A 22,626-nucleotide genomic window follows, 5' to 3' on the forward strand; every position below is an offset into this window, starting at 1 on the left:
TGACTGCTAGCTGTTTAAGACGTTTCTGGTCAGTGTCGGTTTTACACCACATGTCTAAGAACAGATGCACAGAAGATTTATCCGCCAATGCAGGAGGGGGTTAGAGAATGTGGGAGGGAAACATCAACCTATGTAACCGCCCACTTCCTGCTACAGGGTACTTGGCAAACTTCTCAGAACAGGCGCTCACCTTTAGCACAGGTTGGGGGGGGAAATGCCTGCTAGAGGAGGGACAACCCTTCCGACTATACTGGTACTTTAAAATTATATTTGGACGAGGAAAGTCTTTGCACACTATTTCAGATGTCTTTGTGGCAAACCTAGCGAGAGACAGGCAACTGAGCAAACACTGCGCAAGGCCATCTGTCTTAAGACCAATGCAATGAAACACTGTTTTATCGAAGTAAAATATTCTGTGGTGATGTACTTCGACAAAATAACTTTGGAGGGATGCAAATTAAAATGTGTTTTGTGTAAACATTAAGACAGGCAATAAGGGGCTGAATGTTTTGGGTGGAGCATTTAAACGATGGGGGAAATAAAACACGAAGTTATTTTGTTGAGGTGAAGTACAATAAAGTAATTCACTTTGATAAAACATCGTAGAACCATGAAACACAAACTGGATATTGAGAAAGGAGTCCAATCAGTAATGCTTGAAGAAAACATCAAGTGACATAGTGTACAAATCCCCCGTTGAGAACTATTAACATCTGATGCCCTAACATACACTGTCGAAAGCTTTCATATCTGTTAAAACCTTCGGTATTTGGCACCCTAGGTCCTTCACCTTTAGGCCGCTATAAAATGTGCTTGGAAAATGTAAAGTCTTTTTTGGTTCTAAATTGTGCTCTTGATGGAAGGGGTCTAAATATATAATAGAATATAACATACAAGAATGTCAATCTGTAAAAGTGGACAAATAAGACGTGCATCCAACACAGAATCGTTGGGTGCTCTGATGCAGCCGGCACCTGGTGAAGGGGATTTTCACACCTCTGGTCGGCATTCAAAGGACGTTCTACCCAGCCTTGAATGAGTCCATGAGAACAGTCCTTTCTCAGATGATCGACGCAACACTGTACATCCAAGATGTGATGGAGAGCTGTTGGAGCTAGTGAAAGGAATTCAATTGGCATCAAACTCTGCATCCGTTGAAAGAGAAAAAAACTAATTGGAGTCTTTTTTTGCTGATGTTTAGTTTGGTGTATGTTAAACATGTCGGTCACTCGGATTAGATGTTAAATTCTCATGAGAACGAGTCCTCATGAGAAGACCATAAGAACACCCTGAATTAAATTGCAGTGTTTAGTCTTGTCTTCCCGTTTATCCAGTGGAGACAGTAAGCCTCTACTGCAGATAAGATGTGCTCCAAATAAGTTGTTGAAGTGGGATTGTTAATGGAGTAAAAAAGTTGAATTTCCCAATGGAAGTATTTTTTTTTTATAAGCAAGTACCATTTTTTTTTGGGTTGTAATTTCACTGTACCTAGTTATTCATACACATTAAAAAAATCTTTCCTCCTCTCGTTAGACCGTAATACGTTTCCTCCCGTAGCTTTAAGTGTACGCATCAGAACATATCCACAGAGCTGTCATTACGGTTTTTTTGTTGGAGACTATTTTTGCTCCCTATTTTCGGGAGTTGGGGGGGGGGGCGGGGCGGGAGTATTGGTCTATTTTGGAGGGGGGGCTGATTACACTGCTTCTCTTTAGGGCTGGTTTTAGGATTGTTTTCAGCTTGATTGTGTGTTCGTTGAGGTGCAATATTTTGTGTTCCTGCAAGAATTTGACAAAGGCCTGTTCAGCAGTTTTATAGCTGAAACTTTACTTTCCATTAGTTTTGATTAGAAATGGACAGTCATTTTATACTGCACCACCATTTCTTGTGCCAAGTGTGCTAGATGGGTATGTTTGTCTCTCTAATTCTGCTGAAAGTAGTTGAGGTATGAAGAGAAGCCATGGTGACTAGGGCCTCGACATGCTTACATGTCTGCCCAGGCTAATGTGGAGTCCTTGCAACTTTCTCAAATTGAGCAGGATGCTACCCAACCTTTTTTTCTTGTGGGGGAAAGGTCAGCAAGGTAATGTGGAAGTGGTCGCCTTTCAAAACTTTGGCAAATAGTACTTGATGTTCCTTTGGGCAGGCGGTGCTTGCAGTTCTCTTCAATGCTGCTGCAAATTCAGATCAGAATTGGGCCATTAGATTTTTGCTTTTTCTAGACAGCAGTTGCATAATTAAGTAACGTGAGAAAAACGTTTTGCCTCGGACAAACAATGTAATGCTCACTCTGTTTATGGGTGGGTATTTGAGCCTGCTTTCTCTAGCTTTGCAACATTCTGTATTGTCCCTGTGTAGAGAAGTATTGTCCTGAAGCAGCTGGAAGGCAGCAGGCTACAGCTTTGCAAAACAATTCTTCACCATCGCCAAATCTGAAAAGCAATGTGTTTAACTATTTCATCTGCATTTGATTCCACTATAGTCCATGCTCAAGCATATAGATTACTTAGCTAGAAGAGGTATCTTGAAGTTGTCAACCTTGGCACGCAGCATATTGGTCACAGAAGAATTAGCTTCTAAACCGAGTACTATCCGCCACAATGAGTTCTAGATAATTCATAAGGCAGGTTTTATCTACATTTCAAAAGACAATATTGCCCCATTGTAATTGTTGAAAGGCCTCCGTTTTTCTTGCTGTATGAAGAACCTCTATCTGGAGATTTCTGTAGATACTTTGGCTGCAAGATTTGCCAATTGAACAATAATTCCATTATAGAATAAAGATTCCATGTCTGCCTTTTTAGAAAAGACAGGCTCTATGATCAACTGATATCTAGCACCCATGGAAGTGAGCCTACCAGCTCTTCAGTATGTCCGATCACATTGACACTCCATTCTACACAGTGGGCACTTTTATTTTTTGTATCACTTACCTTATTATGGAAAAAGTGCAATGTTCTTTTGAAAAGTCGCACAAGCTGGTCATAAAGTGCACCTAGGCCATATCTTAGGGTCCTCTTGGTGCTGCAGAAGTGAATGGTTGGGCTAGTGGGAATAGGGGTTCAATTAGTTAGGGGAAGGAGAGTGGTTTTAAAAAGATATCCAGGGCAACATGCGACGGTCTGTCTTCAAAATATCCTGGAGGACTGCAGATTTAGGAAGTGTGCACCACAAGCATACTTCTACAAAGTCTTGGTTTTATCGATCTGTAATTCTTTTAGGGTCTATTGAAAGTTAGGAAAAAGGTGGATGGCGATGCGTGCCCTCCAGTTCCCAGTCAAATTAGACCTGATACAAAAATAACTGGTTTAGGGCCCAAAAAAAACAATTTAACAAGTATTAACAGGGTTGGATCCTGTCTGCTGTTCAGTTTTTCTTCTCCTCCTAGCGCTTTCCTGTCACAAACAATCAGGGAGGCTGTGCTGATATTCAGGTGATTCCAATTAGCAGCTCTTTTAGTCTTTAGGGATTCTGGTAGCTGTAGTGTTAACATGTTATCAAATCAGGTCAAGTGAAAGTTACCCCATGTCTGCATCCAGGAGTAGCCAAAATATAAATGAGTACATGAAAAAGGCAATGACTCTACGGCGTTTCCAGAATGTTCTAATTTGCTTCAGCCTGTTTTTAAATATGCCAAAAATATGCCATTGCAGAACGCCCATTTCAGTGATTTGAACCCCTTAGATTAGTAAGGTTTTCCAAGGATCCTGTGGTGCGGTTGGAGGGACTGGTATCATTCCCCTATCAAAGGTAAAAAATGCAAATCTATTCTATAAATATTGAATAGCTTAATAGCCACTTATTCCAACCTTTCTGCTTAGCTCAAGCTGGCACTTTGAAAATGTGCGGTTTCAGATTAACACAATGTTAAACCTTTCTAAGCGCAGGAAAGTGTTTTTGTGTGATCATTAGCATGTACCGATATCAGTGCTCGGACTTCTACCCTTCACTCTGTAGCACGCCCTTTGGGTGACTGTACTTTAGCTTTCACAATCAACTTTTTGCTGACGGCTCAAATCTTTCTTCCCCCTCCTTCACCGCAGCCATCTTGCAACAGAATACCATCTGTCTCACTGCAATAAGTTACTGAATGTCTCTGCTGCCTCATGCAGAGCTTTTAAAAAACTGAAGTCCTCTTTCTCTTATCATCCGATACCATCCCTACCCTCACCTCTCCTATTTACCTCTTTCCTGACCTTGCTCCCTCTCCCAAAGCCTAAACCTGGGGTCCGCTTTGATAGCAATCTGACTGCAACAATCCATCACTACCACTGAATCTGCTGTTTGTTTTAACCTTCTAAGTTGGTCTATTTTTTTACTTGCCATTCTATGTAAACTCATCTCCACTCTGATTGTCTGACTTGACTACTGTTCGAGCCTACTCCTTGACCGTCCTCTGTACTCCCTTCTCCCTCTAGACTAAGCCCTCAACTATGCTACTTGCACTCTACAACCTAGCCAGATCTCCCTACTTCCATCCGGAAAAAATGCTTGTTGATTTTTCTATGCACAGCTGCTGTCTTCAAGTGCCCTCTTGTCTACACAAGCTTCAATCGTCTTGCTCCTTAGTACTTTTCTAAATCTATTGCTGGGTGCAGTCTCCTCACTATCTCGTTACCTCTGCTCCTTCACTGCACTCAACCTCACTGGAACCCACTCTCCATCACCAACACAGCCTTACCATCTCTTCAAAGATTGTCTCAAACTACAATTACTTGCCAAAGAGGGAGCTGCCCCCGCCATGTCACTAATTCTCCCTAGCTGAGTCACCATTCTCTCCAGTGACACTTAATGTAATTTTGTATAATGTGTGTTTTTTTTAAGCATTTGCCCCCTTAGGTTCATTTTACCTTTTGTTAGACCCGTTTCCTTTTATACATTTTTTTCTGTTTTTGTCCCTGCTCTGTCATAGGTTTTTAGATTTTTGAATTAGAGTTCCAAAACTTGCTTTGATACTTTTCCCTTTGATTTGTGAATATAAACTTGTGTAACCGTTTTTGCTCAACTAAGAATATTCACTGGTAGCCTACATATGATGAACCCCAATAGAAATGGTAACGTTTTGGAAATAATCAGACTAGAAACGCCTCCAACTCCCTCAGGGTCAGTCGCTTCTCCAAGCAACGAGATGGTGGTAGATCTTTCTTCGGCTGGGTCCTCCCTCTGGATCAGCCTCCCTGAGACTTGAGGAGAACCATCTCCTGTTTTTCCGGAAGCACCTCAAGACCTTCCTCGTTGCTTCTGCTTGCTCTACTCCTCTCCCCTGCTGAACTCCTGACTGGAACTGCACTGGTCACCTGGCTACCCTCTGATCTCAGGCCCAGGTCCCCTCCCCTGCCAGCTGCACACCTGCACTGCCTGCCAGGCAACCTCTCCACTTGGGGTCCATTTCTGTATCCCTACAAGCTCTTGACACCTGATGTCTGCACTTACCCCTGGACTTGTCACTAGCTGGCCGCACTTTGACCTAGTGTTTTTTATTTATTTTTTACTGTTGATCCTATGTACTGCATTGCCCATGCCCCGCACTTTCCCTTTCTCTCCTCCCCTGCACTTGTGTGATCTCAATATCACCAGGCTTAGTAAGATCGTTGTCTATTTTCCCTCTGTTCCCCCCTCCCTTGTCTTGTCACACTTGTGTATAGGCACGTTATAAAGGCCATATCGTATCATAAACCAGAATAGCAGCTGGGGAGCATGCAGTATCCGTGTAAGAGCAGGTCCAAATGAGACCGAATGGGTCGGTGTTCCCTTGTTTCTGCAGCCTTTTTGTAGTTCCTGGACCTTTATTTTTTTTTATCGGAAATTTCAACAAGTGCCCTTGACAAAGAGCTGTTAGTTTTAGAGCGTAAACCATTCTATTTACATTTGTTAGAGTATGTATTACTTCAGAACATGGATTGTGTGGTAGTTAGACTTGCTAGTGGGGGTGTATCTCGGTTATAAAATATACTTGTGATGGGAAGAATGCAAAAGAATGGACAACCGATTACTACAACATTAATTATGTTAACCTGTATTGTTACGAATGCATCCAACTTAACCATTAATTGTGTACCTTTTCTTTGTATCCTTTATTTAGGATTTACCAGATACCATCCACATTGGTGGGAGGATCTCGCCTAAAACTGTGTGGGATTATGTTGGCAAACTGAAATCTTCAGTTTCAAAGGTATTTGTCTTAGATCCCAAATTCTTTATCCAAGCCTATACCATGTCCGTAATCTAGTGTTGTTCACCAATCCATTGCTTCCTTCCTCAAATGAAGGCATTTTAACTTTCCCTTGTTAGTGTACTTTTAAAACAGATGGCCCCTGTAAAAGCTTTAGATAGTTGTGTGAAAGTCTGTCTATAGGAAGCAGTCTCTTTATTTAACCAGGCTGTTTTTTTAAATATCAAGCTTATCTAACTTGCATTAGGCAGTTCAAAATGCAATTCTCATTCACATTTTAAAATGATTCCGCCGGAAGTACATTTAACTGCACCCGATACACAAGTGGCATCAGCTAAATCTAGTCTCTTTCTGACTCATTATCTTGGCTTTAATTACCTTTTTGTATAGTTTGATTTGGTTCTAACCTTAATATGTTGAGGTTTTAGAACAATATGTGGCAGATGCATTGTATTGCTAAATGTTCTGATAATGGGTGAAAATCATAGTTTGACCGGGCCCTGTTTTTCTTGGTTTCTTGTCATAGGAGCTGTGCCTCATTCGCTTTCACCCTGCTACAGAAGAAGAGGAGGTTGCATACATCTCACTCTATTCCTATTTTAGTAGCCGTGGCAGATTTGGTGTTGTGGCTAATAACAACAGACACATCAAGGACCTCTACTTGATCCCATTGAGCGCTAAGGATCCAATTCCATCCAAACTTTTGCCATTTGATGGACCAGGTAAGCATAGCAATTGTGGAAGGAAAAGCAAGGGGGATTCCCCTGGAAAGTCATGAGTAGTCAAAACTAGGTACCCCAAACCTGTGATGTGGCACATCAGAGGTCGTCAAACATCTGTACTAAAACCCAGTAGCACATTTGCTTTAACTGGGCATTGATGAGCACAGCAGGAACAGCACGATCCTACTACAAGGAAAAAGAGCACTATAAAAATAGAACATTTAAGAGAAACTGCTCATAAATAAGTGGCAGCTCTGCTGTACACCAACTTAATTAGGCAAGTGTCTCTGCCACTTAGATAATTGACGGCCTGTACAACATCAATTTTGCTTTCTCTCTGCACTGAACAATACAAATTAATTGTTGGGTGGTTAAACCAACTGTTAAAAGGGAGACTGTGAAGTAAATATTCCTTGGCGGGTTTTTTTTTCCTTTTCTAACTTGCTTGGAATTTTCCATGCATGTAGAGCTGCATAAATTAAACTTGTTGCAAGGAGATGCATCTATCTCCTTGCAGGTTCATGATTGTCAGTGTGCCACAGCAGAATCAATTATAACATGATCAAAATCTCGCTTTATTGGCCAAAGTGCCACAAATGATCACTGGCAGCTGTTTTATTTATCCAGCAAATGTTTTCTATAACATTTGGGATTTGGATAGCTGGTCCTTTTTTAAACATTTTTTATTTTGCAGTTTATTGTAAATAATGCACCACGCATGGAAGTTTAGTGGATAATGTTTGCCATTTGCTGTATGCCTTGGTACTTGTTTTTCCACTCCGCTTGGGATGTGGCTTTGATAGCTCGGAGGATGGCAAATGACACTCCATATCAAACTATTCTACTAGTGGTAACATTTTAATAGCTTAAGTTAAGATTTGAATATATGGATGATTGCAAAGGTTAGAACAAATAGCTGAAGAAAGTTGCTATAATGCACATATTGGAGGCTGGTAGTTTGCCAAAGCACAAATGCCTCCAGGGAAATGTTAGCAAACAAAATAGATTTTTTAAGATTTTCCAAAGTTTCATGAAAAATTGAAAGCCGGTTTCAGAATTGGCTTTACTTTCACCGTGATAGAAAATTAAGATTCTGCCAGGTAAGCAAAAAAAAATTTTTCTGACATATTTGTGCAGATTTTAAAATGCATTTTTTTCTACTTTGTCATGCTTTTTCGTAATTAATAAAAGTATTTTGTGAAAAATTGTCATTGTCTCCTTAACTTGACAATATGTTGTGCTCTTGATAGCCTACAGACTCAGCAAATGTTCACACGCAGCCTTGCAAAACCAGTGATTCCAGAATCCCCGAAGACCAGACTAGTAGTACATATTCCTTTGAGACTAGGTTATGATTAAAAACTTTGTAAGGCATGATACCGTATTTTCCCCAAACAAGCCAAACGAAGGTAGCACTGTGGAGAAGCACTGAAACCTGTCGCTTTCTTTTCCTCCTCCTTCCTGGTGCAGGAAGGTCTGTCTGAAGATGAAGATCCTCACACCACTGCAGCATTTGGACAGCATTTGATCGACAGATCAGCCAGCGTTCCTGCAACATTCTTGAGCAATTGAAACCTAATTACAGCCCAAAGGCAGTCCTTTGCTTCCTAAAGAAAATATCGGCTGACTTTAATTTAGTGAATGGTGCTTTCTCATTGTGCGCTTGCTTTCTGCCTTTGACTTTCACACACACCACTCTCTAAAATCAGAGGCTGCCTATAATCTCAAGTATTCTTAGTTATATAAAACTATAATGGTGCAGTTAAAGAATGTCTGACATTTGCACAGTAAATGAAGTATTAACCGATATGCTACCTTGTCACAAGTTGTAGCGCTTCATAATATATGTAATGCACAGGATGCCTATAAACAATGATTGCAATGGTTAATGTCCGGTGCTAAATTTATGAAAGCCTCAACACTACTACTGGGCTTGGTCATTCATGCCTATTACTGCTCTTTGTAATTCATTCTTGGAAATACAGAAAGCTTTTAAAAAAGTTAAAGTACTTTCTATTTTGGCATTAATTTGCAACCCAATAATTTAAATCGAACCACAAAGTTTGATATTAAAATAAATGGCCAAACCCTGATGGCATGGGAATCATGTATTCCTTTGCATGCCATTGCATTAGTAAGTTAAATCGGCAGTGAGCACTCTAAACCGCCTTCCTAAATGTTCTGGCAGTTTTGATTAGTTTTACTTGAAAGGCTATGGATGTCCCCCCCACCACTCGCTGAAAAACGCATTACATAAAATGTCTTCAGTAAACACGTCTTCACACACCTTCATTTACTCTGCTACCATTTAGCCTTATAGCCAATCGTAGTATAATTGTCACAGGCATTTGGACAACGCACAGCTGCAATTGGTTTGGCAGCATGGTAACTCACATCCCTGCCTTGAGTGCATGCACACCATAATCTAGCTGAATGGTTTAGTGTGCTAAGATGTGTATGCTCGATTTGCGAGGGTTGTCTGTGTATGTGTGGTGATCCTCATTTGAGTTATGTAGTTTGTACAGCTGTTGGGTGCACATGCCTACCAAATAATCTTAATTATATGTGATGTCCTATAAAGGTGCTGGCAAGGGGATTGAACTGCCCTAGATCTTAGCTTGTCTTTTGTGATTTGCTTTTTTTCCCCTTGAATTTATAGCTTTTTTCTGTCATACTGCCGCTACTGCACGCACACATACCACAGGTTGAATGTTAGTTCCCCAAATGAAACTCATGAACACAGCTCTAGCCTGGATGTGTGGTTTCTAGGTTCTGAGATGTGACCGCTTTGCAAGTGTAAGGTTGTCATGTGAGTGATGGCTCTGTGTAATTATTTCACTCCCTGTTAGTTTGTCTAGTAAAGTATATCTAATTGACCGTCCCTAAGCATTTCCCAACTGGCCCACTATTCATCAGCACCAAATTGCCATCTAATTTATGATCCTTTTCACCCTGGCAAACCCCCCCCCCCCAAACCCATCCCTCCCCTCCCCTTCAAATCTTCGTTTTAGGAGTGCCTAAAACAGGCGGATCACTTAACGACCTTTACACAGGAAGAGCTTGCACGTTCGTTCCAGAAACAAGTACAACTTAAATCTATGCACGACCAGCTTGTAATGGGCATAACTAAAGTGTTTAGAAGACTGCACACTGCCAGATATAAGGAGTATTAATTTTCAGATGATTTAATTGATGCCAGATAATGAAGATTGTGAAGAGTTTTACACAGTGAATTGTATACAATATAAAACCACGCCCTGAAGAAGTATGCACATTGCAACTAAAGCATAAATGGTGTGAAGCAAGTATATGCCTGTGCTCTCAATATGTTAAGGCTCGTGCATCTCCTGTTTGAAAACATTACCAAGTTTTTTCATTAGAAATTTGAGGGCACTAATCATGCTTTCAGTTGCAAACAAGACATACTAAGTAAGAATTTTTGTTAAATCTTAATGCACAATTTCTTGAATGTAGAATATTAAATTGTAACACACCAGGGTGTTCCTTGAACGTGTTTATGCGCTTACAGTTTTAAACTGACACAGGTGGTTCATTCGCAAGTTTAGCAAAACATGTCTAATTCTTTAAAAAAAATCTTTTTGTCACAGAGACTGCATCTAAAATCTTTGATCTACCTTCACAGCCTAAAGCTTAAGAGGAATCTTTGCAGTCATAATCTGGGCTTTCATGGAGAAGTATAGGAACGTGCTTACTTCCCTGTAGAGTATTTTGTCTGTCCTTTCAAAACTACCACGTAAAGGCTACGCCATGATAGCCCGCCTCCCACCCATGTGATTTACTGGGCAGATGGGTAGATCTGGACTTTTGTCTCTTACGCAGCCACTTCTAGTTCAAACACCACTTTTATGTTTACATCTTTGATCAGTGCTAACGCGCGTCATGCATAAATGAGCATCTAGTCTTAGCTGCTTACCAAGCTGTGGACTACAGTGCATACAGGATTTTTTCCATGTATTGTAAATTAACACCTGAAAGTCTGATTTCCTGCAATCTTGTTGCGCAAAAAATATTCGGGAAAGTCCGGTAAACCAGTTTCCACCAACCATGTCCATATACAACTTGCTGGTTCTCCTGATGGATGTTTTAGAACAACCTCTATAACACTGAAGCATCTTGTCACAATCTATCACTGGTAATGCTGCACAACCCTGCCCTCAAGTGTATTTAAAGTTATGAACTATAACCCTGCCTGTGTTACTGCAAAAGATCTTCAACCTGTAAGGATACGAAAATGGTTACACCCATTACCGTATAAAATGTGCTGCAGGTTTTCTGTGGATTTCCTGGGTGGATTTTACTGTCTGTACTAAATGGCAGTTGTAAACGCTTATCCAGAGATCTCATTTGGTGTATTTAGTACCTAGCAGTCTTTTAGTCTTGGTTTGGTCCTTTTTGGTAATATGAAGGCAGCCAACATTTTGACTTAACTACCACATCCATCTTAAATCATTTGATGGTTGTTTGCGGTGGTTGATGACCACCAGCGTGGTGGATGCAGATAATTTGAAAAGCCCGTTTTAAAATGTTATGATAAGTATGGTAATTGCTGAATAACAAGCCTTCCTCTTTGATGTCCTAACATTGCAGAATAGACAATGTTAATGCCGGACTCCAGCTTTCATTCTGTGACCTCAAGTTTTCGGGTTTTGAACTACTATATAGTACAATAACTACTGTATAGTACTCTTCACAGGGCTATTCAGCAAGACTCAATGTGAGTGGCACTATGTTTGGGTTTGCTATTTGGTTCGGGAAGGGAAGCCCTAGCCTTTTTGATTCATGTTAATAAAATGATGCAGACAATCCATCTCTGGAAGGGTGTTCTGCGAACCAGACCCCTTTCATCAAACTCTATGCCCAAGGCATAATGTACACCTGTGCCCTGCTGCATCAGTATCCTGATATGCATCTCCTGCTACCCCGTGGCACAGAGCAGGTTCAGAGGTCTCGGTGCCCTGTCTGACAGCTGCTGTGACAGCAAAGTCCCTGCAGTGTAGAGGTTGCATTAAATCTACCCATCTTTTCCAAAGGCCATAGTAATTAGGATAAGCTAGTATCTGCCAATATATCTAGGTTTTGGTATGATGGCTGAGGAGTGTCACTGATAAAAGCTGCATCTGATTTGTAGCATACCAGTGCCAGCCCTGTGAGGTCAGACCAGCCATAAGAGGAAATGTAAATTCCAGGTACCTACATGCATTCACATGATTGGGACAAACGGCTGGATACCTACCTCCTCTGTCCCCCTTGGAGGAATGGGAACTCCTCCCTGCCAAGCCCAGTGTCTCAACATGAGATCTCCTGGGAACCTGGCTTAAGAGGAAATTCCTTAACCAAGAAGCTGCCTAACAGTGGGGTGTGCACACCAAAGGGCCTTATGTGTAGGAATAGCAAAGGTGCGGTGGGTGGATTTTTGCAGTCGGGCAGCGCACAAGTTATGAACCGTTTCTCCCATCTTGATTTTTATATTGGCTTATCTATCCTTCCTGACTTATGCAGCAAAGCTCTTTGCGTATGATGCAAAAATGCATGTCACTTGTTACCTTAACAAGGATTGAGCCCCTTAAAGCAGAGTTGCTTTTCACCAATCTCTTGTGGCTTTGTTGCCTTCATGAGAAAGGGGTCTCCCCCCCTCCCCCCTTCCTTGGTTCATTCCTGGACGTCAATAGAACTTCATTTGGACCTCTTTTTGGAGAGGAAACCTTTACAAGTCCTCCATCAGTGAGGTGAAGGCGTGTTTCAAGGCACAGGCAAGCACTGTTACCTACCTATCTCCAGCAGGCATGGGGGGGGTGGGACTGCTACTGGAGCAAGACCTGTCACTGACAGCTGCACTGGTATCCAGGTCCTCACTGGGGGTGAAGGACTCCTGCATGTATGAAGTGAAGCACAGGTCCCCCTGAAGCTCCCCCCCCATCCCCCCCCAAAAGAACCCATCAGTTGGGAGAACAAGGACTTGCGCTGTCCATGAACCAATGGATTGGGAATTTTTCAGCACTAGAAGCAAAGCAACTGGTCTCCTGCATTTTACTGGGTTGAGCCATTGTCTACCACAGTCAAACGTTTAGAACCAACAGGACCGACGGTGCTTCCTTTCGCACTTCTTCAAATTGCTGTTGCTGCTCCTCAAACCAGCTAAGCACGTCGTTTGCTCCGGCTCTAACAAGAAGCTCGTCGATGTGGAAGTCTTCGCCTCGAACCACCTGCACCTGTCACTGACCCAAAGCGTAAACCGTCAAACTGACCGTATTGGACTCATCAACACAGATCATTGGAAAGCTGCATAGAATCACATCGCGCTTTATCTCAAACCTGACCTGACGCTTGCTCCCCATCTGGATGTCTGCTTCTCGCCACATCCGAACCTCAATCGACCCGCAAAGGCCTATCCTTTTTGACGACATGGTGATCTATTGCCCTTTCCCCCTGTTCAGTATCCAGCGTGTTTGCATCATTACAGTGTGCATTTCTTTGTATTCCTTTACAGGGTTGGGGTTTTGAGTGTTTTCTAGTATGATTTTGATGAATATTGGTGTGTTTTAATAAAGTATATTTTTTTATAGGACCTTAATTGGACATACCTTTATTTTGGACTGCAGTAGCATTGCTGTTTGGGTTGCCACTGTCTCACATTCTCACCCTTCTGTAGAGTTCAGCCTGACATTGGCCCACCTTACTACAAAAGACAAAGGAGATCTCTTTTCTGTGCCTGTTTCACCTTTGATTGGGATCACTGGTTTATAGAAGTGTGTGAGCTGAGTTAGACAGTTTACCCACTACAGAACCTTGGGGCAGTAGTAATTTTGTGCCACTGGGTCAGCGGTTGTGATTTCATACTGTGCCTGCAGCTTAGTTATCCAAAATAAGTGTGCATTTAATGTTAGAAGTACTGCCAGGCATTTTTTGTATTGCTATAATGGCCATGAGTGCTGTACTTGCCTTGAAGGTAGGTGAACAATATCAAGAACGGGGATTCACCTGCAGCAGTACATTTTGGGCATCAACTGTTTAAGAGCCTCCAGTCTATTTAGGAAGCTGGGGATACTCATTTCTCTGGAGGGGTGTAGAAAATGAAGGGGGGCAGTGATGGTGATTATACCATTCTTCCAAGAGGATGGGTATTGTGGTTTACCCAGAGGTGCCACCTTTCTCAGGCCTCCCCTCCCATGCTTTGGAGGTCCAAAGCTTGCTCGGTCCGGGATGAGTCACACTGGGCATGAGGAAAGTAAGTTGGCCTTAAACAGAAGCAGAGGGACAAGATGCATAGACTGAGGAAAGCTGCTAATTTAGCAGAGCAGACACTGAGGCATGAGGGAGAGGTGCAGAAAGCTGCAGCAGCTTTATCGGAGCGGAAGCCGAAGGAAGTTCCTGCTCTGGAAGAGCAAAGGCAGAAGGATTTTGTGCTACTCCACAAAATGGAACTGGAGAATCTACAAAGGGATAGAGATGTCTCCAATTGACTTTAGAAAGGTCAAACCTTTGAGGCGTTTGCACATCAGTCCTTGAACTAGCAGAGAAAGTTGGCACTTTTGATGGAATGTACAATTTGCGTGCAGGTAAAAATATCCTCAAGAAATGTGTGATGGTGTTAAACCAACATCTAGTAGATAAGAGTATCACAGACCCTAGAGTGATTGCCAAGGCTGCTTCCACTTTTGTGTGCACTGGCAGCATTGATGAATTCCTGCTAGGCCAGGGGCTGGCCGAATGTTCTCAAGTGAATGAGTGGGGAAAGGTACTGGGTCTCTAGCTGAGGCCCGGTTCCTGGGAATACTTGCATGTTTTTAGAGTGTCTTCACAAATGAGAGCAAAGCCCCTGCACTGTTATATACTACTGTTAATAACACTGGTGATGGTGGGTGCAAAAGCATCAGATAATTCCTGGTCTTGAACGCCTTTCCTGATGCCCACTTGTTAACTCCAAATTTATTTTGAGAGAAGAGACATCCCAGATGCTCAAATGAGTATTGTATCAACTGTTTCGAATGGATTGTGTCCTCCCACGTATTCCTCAGGTTTATCTTCGGCTGCTTTGGAAACCTTTTTCTCAGTGGAGGGCGTTAACTTGATGCCCCTCGACTGCCTCCGTCCACTCTCGGGCATAACTTCACCGACTATGTATGTAGGTGTGTACATGTGTGTATGTATATATATATAGAAAATATATTGTCTGCATTACTTCAGTTCTGTTTTTCCACAGCACAGTTTGCTTCAGATCGGTTCATTGATGTCAACAGTTGGTTTTCCGAAATGTCGACTGCTAAGACCGGCTTTAAGAGGTGTGCGTATTGTGGGGTCATAATGTCCATCATGGACCCACACGCCGTATTTGCCTCTGGTGTCTGGGGAACGAGCACAAGACTGAAGACCGCTATTCTTGTCAGTCCATGACAGGAAAGACACTAAAAGAGAGGAAGGGCAACCTCGCTGTGGGTAGGCCCATTATCCAAATCCCCATTGACTCCTTCAAAGAGGATATTCTGATGAAAGCAGCTCTGGGGCGGTTTGCCGCTGCAGAATCGCTCCAAGAAGTGCTCATGGTCTAGAAGTGGATCGCACCCCTCGACGAGGTAAGTCTGCCTCGAAGGCAGTGTGGGAGGATTCTCGCCTCCATGTGTTAAAAAATATTTGCGAAGGCAGCTTCACCTGCCCCTTGCAAAGAGCCGAAGAAGGCCCATGACCCCATCATGCCTCGATAGTCAGAGAAGGTGTCTTGTCAAGTTGTCGGCTTGAGTGCGCTAGAGCCCAGGCTCAGCCTTTGACCCCTCAAACATGCAAAACCTCGAGACGAGAGGCCTTTACCCCATTCCTCTGTTAGTCCATCGAGTCTTGCGTTTGACGTGGAAGCAATCGGCCTCGAAGCAGGCCTGTGAAGGTTTTTAGACCTCTTCTGAAGAAAGACTTTAAGTCTGTCTTCGATTTTGAGCAGGAACCTTCTGATCAAGACACTCCTCCTTTTGGGCTTAAATTTGAGACACCCAATATTCTGAGGCTCTGATTTCAGAAAGTCTAGGATGGAACACTTGCTAGACTCTGAGAGATGCAAGTTGCTCTCATGCGATGGAGATCTCAACACCAGAAACTTCTGCTCATGAATAGGCCTCTTACAGGGCACTTGTGAGTACAGGGCTCTTATGAGTAGGATTATGGAATATCTGCGATGGGGAAGGCCTGCCAAAGTTTACCAGCAGTTCGACCTTACCGATATTTTGGATAAGGGTCCTCAAAATGATCCTTTCTTGCCCTTCCGTAATGCTCTAAAGAGTAGAGTAATGACTAATTGGAAAGCCCCAGATACCAATCCGGCAGTGAGTAGAAAGTATAAACCTTCAAGCGTGGATCCGGACTTGTCCCGACACCCATTTCCCGACGGTTTGGTGGTGTAGGCCCCCGACAAGGCTGATAAAAGGTTCAAAGTGTTTGCTCTGCCAGTAGCATGGCTTTAAAATCCATTAATGCTACATGTGCATGGGCTAAATTTTAATTCACGTTATGGGATGTCATGGCTGTGGACCACATCCCAGAAAGCGAGGAAATAGATGGATTATTGGACATTATCAAGGATGGGATGGAAGCCATGTGCCAGTCACTACAGACTGGACTTGATTTGGCTGAGTCAGCCAGGCTATGGCAGCCAGCACCGTTTTGCATGGCTACGCAAGTCTGGCTTTGAGCCTGATGTTCAGGCAAGATTGTTGAACATGCCTTTCGATGGTTCTCATCTATTCGGTAGTAACGCTGAATAAAGCTTGGAAAAAATCCAATCATTGAAGGCGGGAACAAAGTCGCTTGGAGCAGCAATTACAGCCCCAGCAGGCCCACCCGACGACTCATGGTTGGAGAGGTCAGTCCTTTCAGTATTATTCATCTTTTGGAAGGACAAGGGGCCGGGCCAGGCTAACCAAAGGGCCCAAAGTAGATTTCCTCGCAGTGGATGAGGTTGTGGTAGAAAGAATGCCCAGGCAGCAGCCTCCTTGCCATCAGCTACACCAAACCTTCTTAAGCCTTGGGGCACAGGACTGTTATGGGGGTCAGGCTCACTCAGCATTTGGAAGAATGGTGAGGCATTACTTCCATTGATTGGGCTTTACAAACCGTAGCCCAGTGTTCATTCCTTCCTTCCTTCCTTTCTTGAGGAGGCCTACACATCCACTACTAGGAGCCACTCCCACAAGGTTCCGGATCAATTCCTTCTGCGGGAGGTTTCCATACTGCTGGAGAAAGGTGCCAATGAGCCGGTGCCTGTGGAGTAGAGGAACCAGCAGTGGTACTCTCCTTTTGATCCCCAAGAGAGACTGAGGATTGAGACCCTTGTTGGACTTGATATGCTTGAAGTTCCCCACGAAGGTCAAGTTTTAGATTGTCACTATTTTTCAAATCCTTCATGCCCTCCAGCTCCAGAATTGGATGGGTTCATTGGACCTTCAGGATGCTTACTTTCATGTACCGATTCATCACAAGCACAGGAAGTGCCTGAGATTCGCTGTTGGCAGTTTTCAGTTTCAGTTCTGCCATTGGGCTTGCCCCTGCCCAAAGGCTTTTCACCAAGTTGATGGTGGTAGTGGCAGCAAGCCTAAGGAGCGGAGGCGATTGGCTGATCAGGGCCTGTTCTCCCAAACAGATCCTGGAACATCTCAGTATCTCAACCTGAGCTTCTCCATCAATTTCAAGAAGTCCCTTGTGATACCTTCTCTGAAGCTTCAATTTTTTTGGAGCTGTTCTAGATTCTCCCTCAGGGAAGGCGTTGCCACCTGAGATGAGGGCTCAACACATTCTGCAGATGGTCATCAACTTTCAGAATGCCCAACATCTACTGGCCTTCAATTCTCTGAAGTTGCTGGATCTTCTGACATCCTGCATTTTTCTGTTGACAGAAGCCCGTTTGAGAATGAGGTCTCTCCAATGGGCCCTCGAGTCGCAATTCTCAGGCAGAAGGATTGCAGAATGATGGACTAACTTTGGGTCGCCAGCAATGTCGCACAGGATCTCCTGTGGTGGGCCTGCGAGGAGAACGTACTGAAGGGGGAAACATTTTGACACCATGGCCCTAGCTAACAGTAGTTATGGATGCTTCCCTCACTGGTTGGGTAGCCCATACCAACCAGACAATCAGTGGTAGTTTGTCTCCATCGGAGTCCAAACTGCACATCAACCTTTTAGCGCTGATGGCTTTTCCCTGCTCTCTGGTGGGGAAGAATTACCTGATTATGACCGACAACACAGTGGCCACAAGAGAGGTGGTGTAGGGTCATTCACACTGTGCAGAGAAGCCATGCAGCTGTGGTTTTGGGCACTTAAGGAACGAATCTCTCGCAGCCGTTCAACTGGCAGAAGAGGAGAACACTGCAGCAAAGTTGTTTTTGAGCGGGCAGTGCACAGTTTCTCATGAGTCGGAGCTAGCTCAGGCAGTCGTTCAAGAGATATTCACCCTTTAGGCAACCCCTCAAGTGCTACTTTTCTGCTCCAGGGAATTTCCTCCGACAGGAGCCCTGGGAGATGAGTTTATAGTGGACTGGAACTTTCCACTCCTATACAAATTTCCTCAAGTAACAATCATTCCTCACGTCATAGGGAGGTTGCGGAAGTTTGGGAAATTCGTGATCCGGTGCAGCCAGAAGGACGTGGTACATCTGCCCTCCAATTAGTCTTCCCCAAAGACTACCTGTTCTCGCAAAAGGGAGGTCGCATTCTTCACCCAGCGATCAGGACTCTGAACCTCCACGCCTGGTGACCTTCTGGAAGACATAATTGAAGTGTTGCTTTTATGTAGAAGACCAGCAACAAAGTCTCTGTACCGCTGCCGTTGGAATAAATTTTGCAGCTGGTGCGGAGCTAAGAATGTGGATCCTTTTGTTTGCGACACACCAGTGATGTCCTTTTTGCTTGATTTTACCCATCAGTGATTTCAGGATGCCACTTTAAAAAGGCCATTCGGCAGCGCCATCTATTTTTAAGTGCTCCCCAGAGCAGGGATCATATTTTAAGAACCCTATTGTAGTCCAATTTTTGAATGGGCTTTCTAATGTGTTCCCTCCAGTCCCTTTCATTATACTAGTTTGGGACTTGAACCGTGTGCTGAAATTCCTTGTGTGCTCCTTTTGAGCCTCTTCATTCATGTTCTCGAAGGATGTTGACCCTCAAAACTATTTTCTTAATGGCCATTACATCGAATTGTAGGCTCTTTAGTGTAAACCTCCTTTTACCACTTACTCCTACGTCCCGTCCCCTTTCCTCCATACTGTATGGGTGGCCCTCGCTCGGGCCGGGAAACGGAACCTTTTTCACCAGAAAACTTATCTTGCCCTTTAACTTTAGATGCGCCCAGGGGTGCAGCTGTTGAAGCATGCACTCCCTTGACTCTGCCCACTGGCCTCCCTCCTCTTTTCCGCGTCGACTGGAACGGACCGCTTTCCCCAGTGCCCCTGGGTTAGGCCTCTGGCCTAGTAATTCCACCCGCCTCTTCCTCCCCCCTAGACCCCTTCTGAGAAGTACTTTTGTTTTCTTTTTCTTTCAATCAGGAACTGCTCTGCCCTCTGGTGCCACGCTCCTCCCTGGCACATGACGACGGCAGGCTTCAGCAGGTGTCCAGCTTGCGAGGGTCTGTTCCCTACGTCTGACCCCCTCCACCCCCGTAGCGCTCTGCCTCCGCTGCCTTGGCCCCCGACCACAGCTGGGAGGGCTGTACCGCATGCAATGCCCTGACACTGCGCGCTCTCAAGAACAGATTAGCCAGGTGGAGAGGGAGCTCTTCAGAAAGTTGCCTCCAGAGGACCTAAAGGCGTTAGTTAAGCAGAAGACAAGGCCCAAGATGGGTGCACTGTTCTCCGCACCCGCAAAGGTGGCTCCTTCCTCAGGAAGCACACCAGCGGTAGGGACCTATCGGGTCATAGTACCAGCACTCGTACCAAGGCTGCTTCAGCTACCGGCCACCAGGTCAGGGGTCGCAAGAATCTACCGGTGACTCTGCGGAAGGGACCGCAAGGTTATATTACCGGGTCTGAACCAGAGGGGCTACGCCCTAATAACGGACTGATGTCTGAGGTGCAGGCTGGGCCTCAACCTCCACCGCTCTGCGTCCTAGAGGAACCCTGGCCCAGCGTGGCAAGTGCCACGACCCAGGTACTTGGCATTCAGTCAGACAAAATGACTGCTGGGCCAGACAAAGTGATGGCTCGCCTGTCACTATACCCCTTTGGGGACCAGGAATTGAACGAGTCTCCAGGTGGGGCTGGTCATCGCCTGGCACTTGGCCCACGGCATATCTGTCAGTTTCGCAAGGTAGATGCACCTCGCCACATGCAGCAAGACAGGGTGCGCCCAGGTCTCGGCAACCTTGGGGCCCTGTGCTTATGCCGTCATCAAGCGCATATCTCAGGCCTGTGAAGACGGGTTCTTTGAGTAGATTGTTACTCTCATTAGGTCCCCGCAGATGGGCATACGACACAAGCTCCCATGCGTCTGCCAGTCACAGCATCCCTGTATCCGCAGTCGCAGCAACCTCCGGCGCCTATCAGTACGCCACAGCACCCTGCTCCCAGCTCCGGACCAGCAGGACACATTGCTGGACACAGATGAAGAGGACCCTGACACGCCATTTTCGACCAGGGCCTTTCACGGACGGCTTGCGGGCGTGGCTGAGTATTTGGGGAACCTACAGCCACAGGTGGAATAACCGGAGGCGGGGGTATTGGCAGAGCTTCTCACTCTATGCCCCACGGCTAGAACGGGAATCCCAATGCAGAAGACGTGGTGGCGCTTGCCAAAAAAGGATGGCTCAAGCCTCACTACACAGCCTACCAATAGGCGCCTCGGTGCCAAGTTTAGGTAAATGGAAGGGGGACGCCCTCTCACTGTCGGCGCACCCCCAACCACACTCCAGTGATTGCAGCAGCTTCACTCTACTCCAAGCCACAATTGTCCTCAGCTACATCAACCTCTGCACTCCTGGAAGCATATGGAAAGAAAATCTAATCCAACGCTTATCTCAATCTGCGCCAGTCGAATGCGGATGCCATGCTGACAGTGGTCAACCAGAGACTCTGGCGAGAAATATCCGATTGCCTTCCTGAACTCCCTGTGCAGAGCCATGCAAGGCTGGGCTGGCTGAATCCAAAATGGTAGCACAGGACATAATGGAGTCCACAGTGGTTCACATTGACAACTAGGACGTGCTATATGTATTGCTACCAACATGAGAAGGACGGCCTGGCTACGAGCAACAAAGTTCAACCCTGATGTCAAGGAGCGTATGCTGGGCCTTCCTTTTAAGGGGTGTGATCTGTGCCATTCTACTATGGACGAGGAACTCCTTAAGAAGAAAAGTTCGGAGACTGCCAAGTCCTAATCAATCCTCACGAAGTCCACCCCCCAAGGCATATAGCCAGGCACACCAGCGCTCGAAGAAGGGTCAGTCCTTCGGAGGCTTCAGGGACTTCCAGGAGAGATGGCCCAGACAACCGGACAGAAACCCCGAGCCAGCACAGGCGCAAGCAGCACAAGGCGACTCACAAGGGCTTTTTCCAGTACCTCTACTTAGCCCCAGCCTCAGAGGGCAAGAAAGCATGACACAGCCATCAGGATCCACAAGTCTGCGGTCGGGGGTTGGGGGGGACGGGGCTCCTTCTACTCTCGCTGATGGGGGACAAGGTTCACAGACCCATGGATCCTCTCAGTAGTATCCACGGGCTTCCGTCTCCCTCCCCTCCCACAGATTGGTACAGCAACTCTGTTGGTGGAAATTCGCTCGCTCGTAGAGAGTCAGGCAGTGGACGAAGTCCCAGCTCTGAACTGGGTCTGGGCTTCTATTTGCATGTTTTCCCCATACACAAGAACCACCAGGCTGGCCCGAGAGTTGTGTTGCACCTTTCCACCTTGAATCTTTCTCTTCCTCTCCAAGTTCAAGATGGTTACCCTAGTGCTTATAGCGAAGACCTTGTGTGCGGGAGACTGGATGTGCTCCCTGGATTTGAAGGATGCATACCTACACGTGCTGATCTGGCAATCCCATCTGTCCTTTTTGAGGTTCAGGATCATGGGTTTCCATTTCCAATAAAAGGTTCTACCCTTTGGCCTCAATACGGCCCCCAGAGTCTGTAGACGACTGAACGCAGTGGTAGCCCTGATCAGGGCTCAGGGTCACCACATTGACCCATACCTAGACGACTGGTTCGCCAGGGCTAGGTCTCCAGAGGCTGTCCACTACACTGCCTCTGCCCTCATGAATACACTACACGAGCTGGGATTTTCCATCAATCAAGAAATCACAGTTGGAGTCCACGCAGAGTTTAACCTTCCTGTGCCTTATCTGGAATACAAGCTCCGGGAGGATTTTCCCTTCAGCGAACAAGATCGCAGCCATCAAGAGGGCCACAGGGCATTTTCTCAGCAGAGCCGTGGCCTCAGCATGGTGGTACCAATACCTCCTGGCTGCATGTCTACTCGCAGTGCTGCATACGAGGCTCAGGATGAGGCAGTTGCACTTGGCAGCCACCTGGAGCCAGGAGAAGGGTTCCCAGGCGGAGCTGGTCAGCATCCCACATCTCCACCAGGACCTAGTCTGGTGGAGCAGGGACAGCAAGCTAGCTGCAGATAGGCAGCCCCTTCTGTCAACCAGCACCTCAGGTCACCATCACCACAGTTTCTTCCCTAGAGGGCTCGGGAGCTACCTTGGGCTTCCACAGCGTCCAATATGGCTCACTCTCAAAGCCTTCT

General features: G+C 45.3%; 1 protein-coding gene across 8 annotated transcripts in view; it reads left to right on the forward strand.

The window, feature by feature from the left end:
- Positions 1 to 22,626, forward strand: part of DIDO1 (death inducer-obliterator 1) — a 624,211-nt gene that overhangs the window by 572,496 nt on the left and 29,089 nt on the right. For all 8 annotated transcript variants that reach the window (XM_069650767.1, XM_069650768.1, XM_069650766.1 and 5 more), the window contains 2 exons: positions 6,083 to 6,172; positions 6,699 to 6,894. In XM_069650767.1, the coding sequence (XP_069506868.1) occupies positions 6,083 to 6,172; positions 6,699 to 6,894 (286 nt within the window). The remainder of the gene's footprint in view (positions 1 to 6,082; positions 6,173 to 6,698; positions 6,895 to 22,626) is intronic.

Source organism: Ambystoma mexicanum, chromosome 3p, assembly GCF_040938575.1.
Source record: "Ambystoma mexicanum isolate Mex_15411 chromosome 3p, UKY_AmexF1_1, whole genome shotgun sequence".
In the NCBI taxonomy this organism is placed as follows: Eukaryota; Metazoa; Chordata; class Amphibia; order Caudata; family Ambystomatidae; genus Ambystoma; species Ambystoma mexicanum.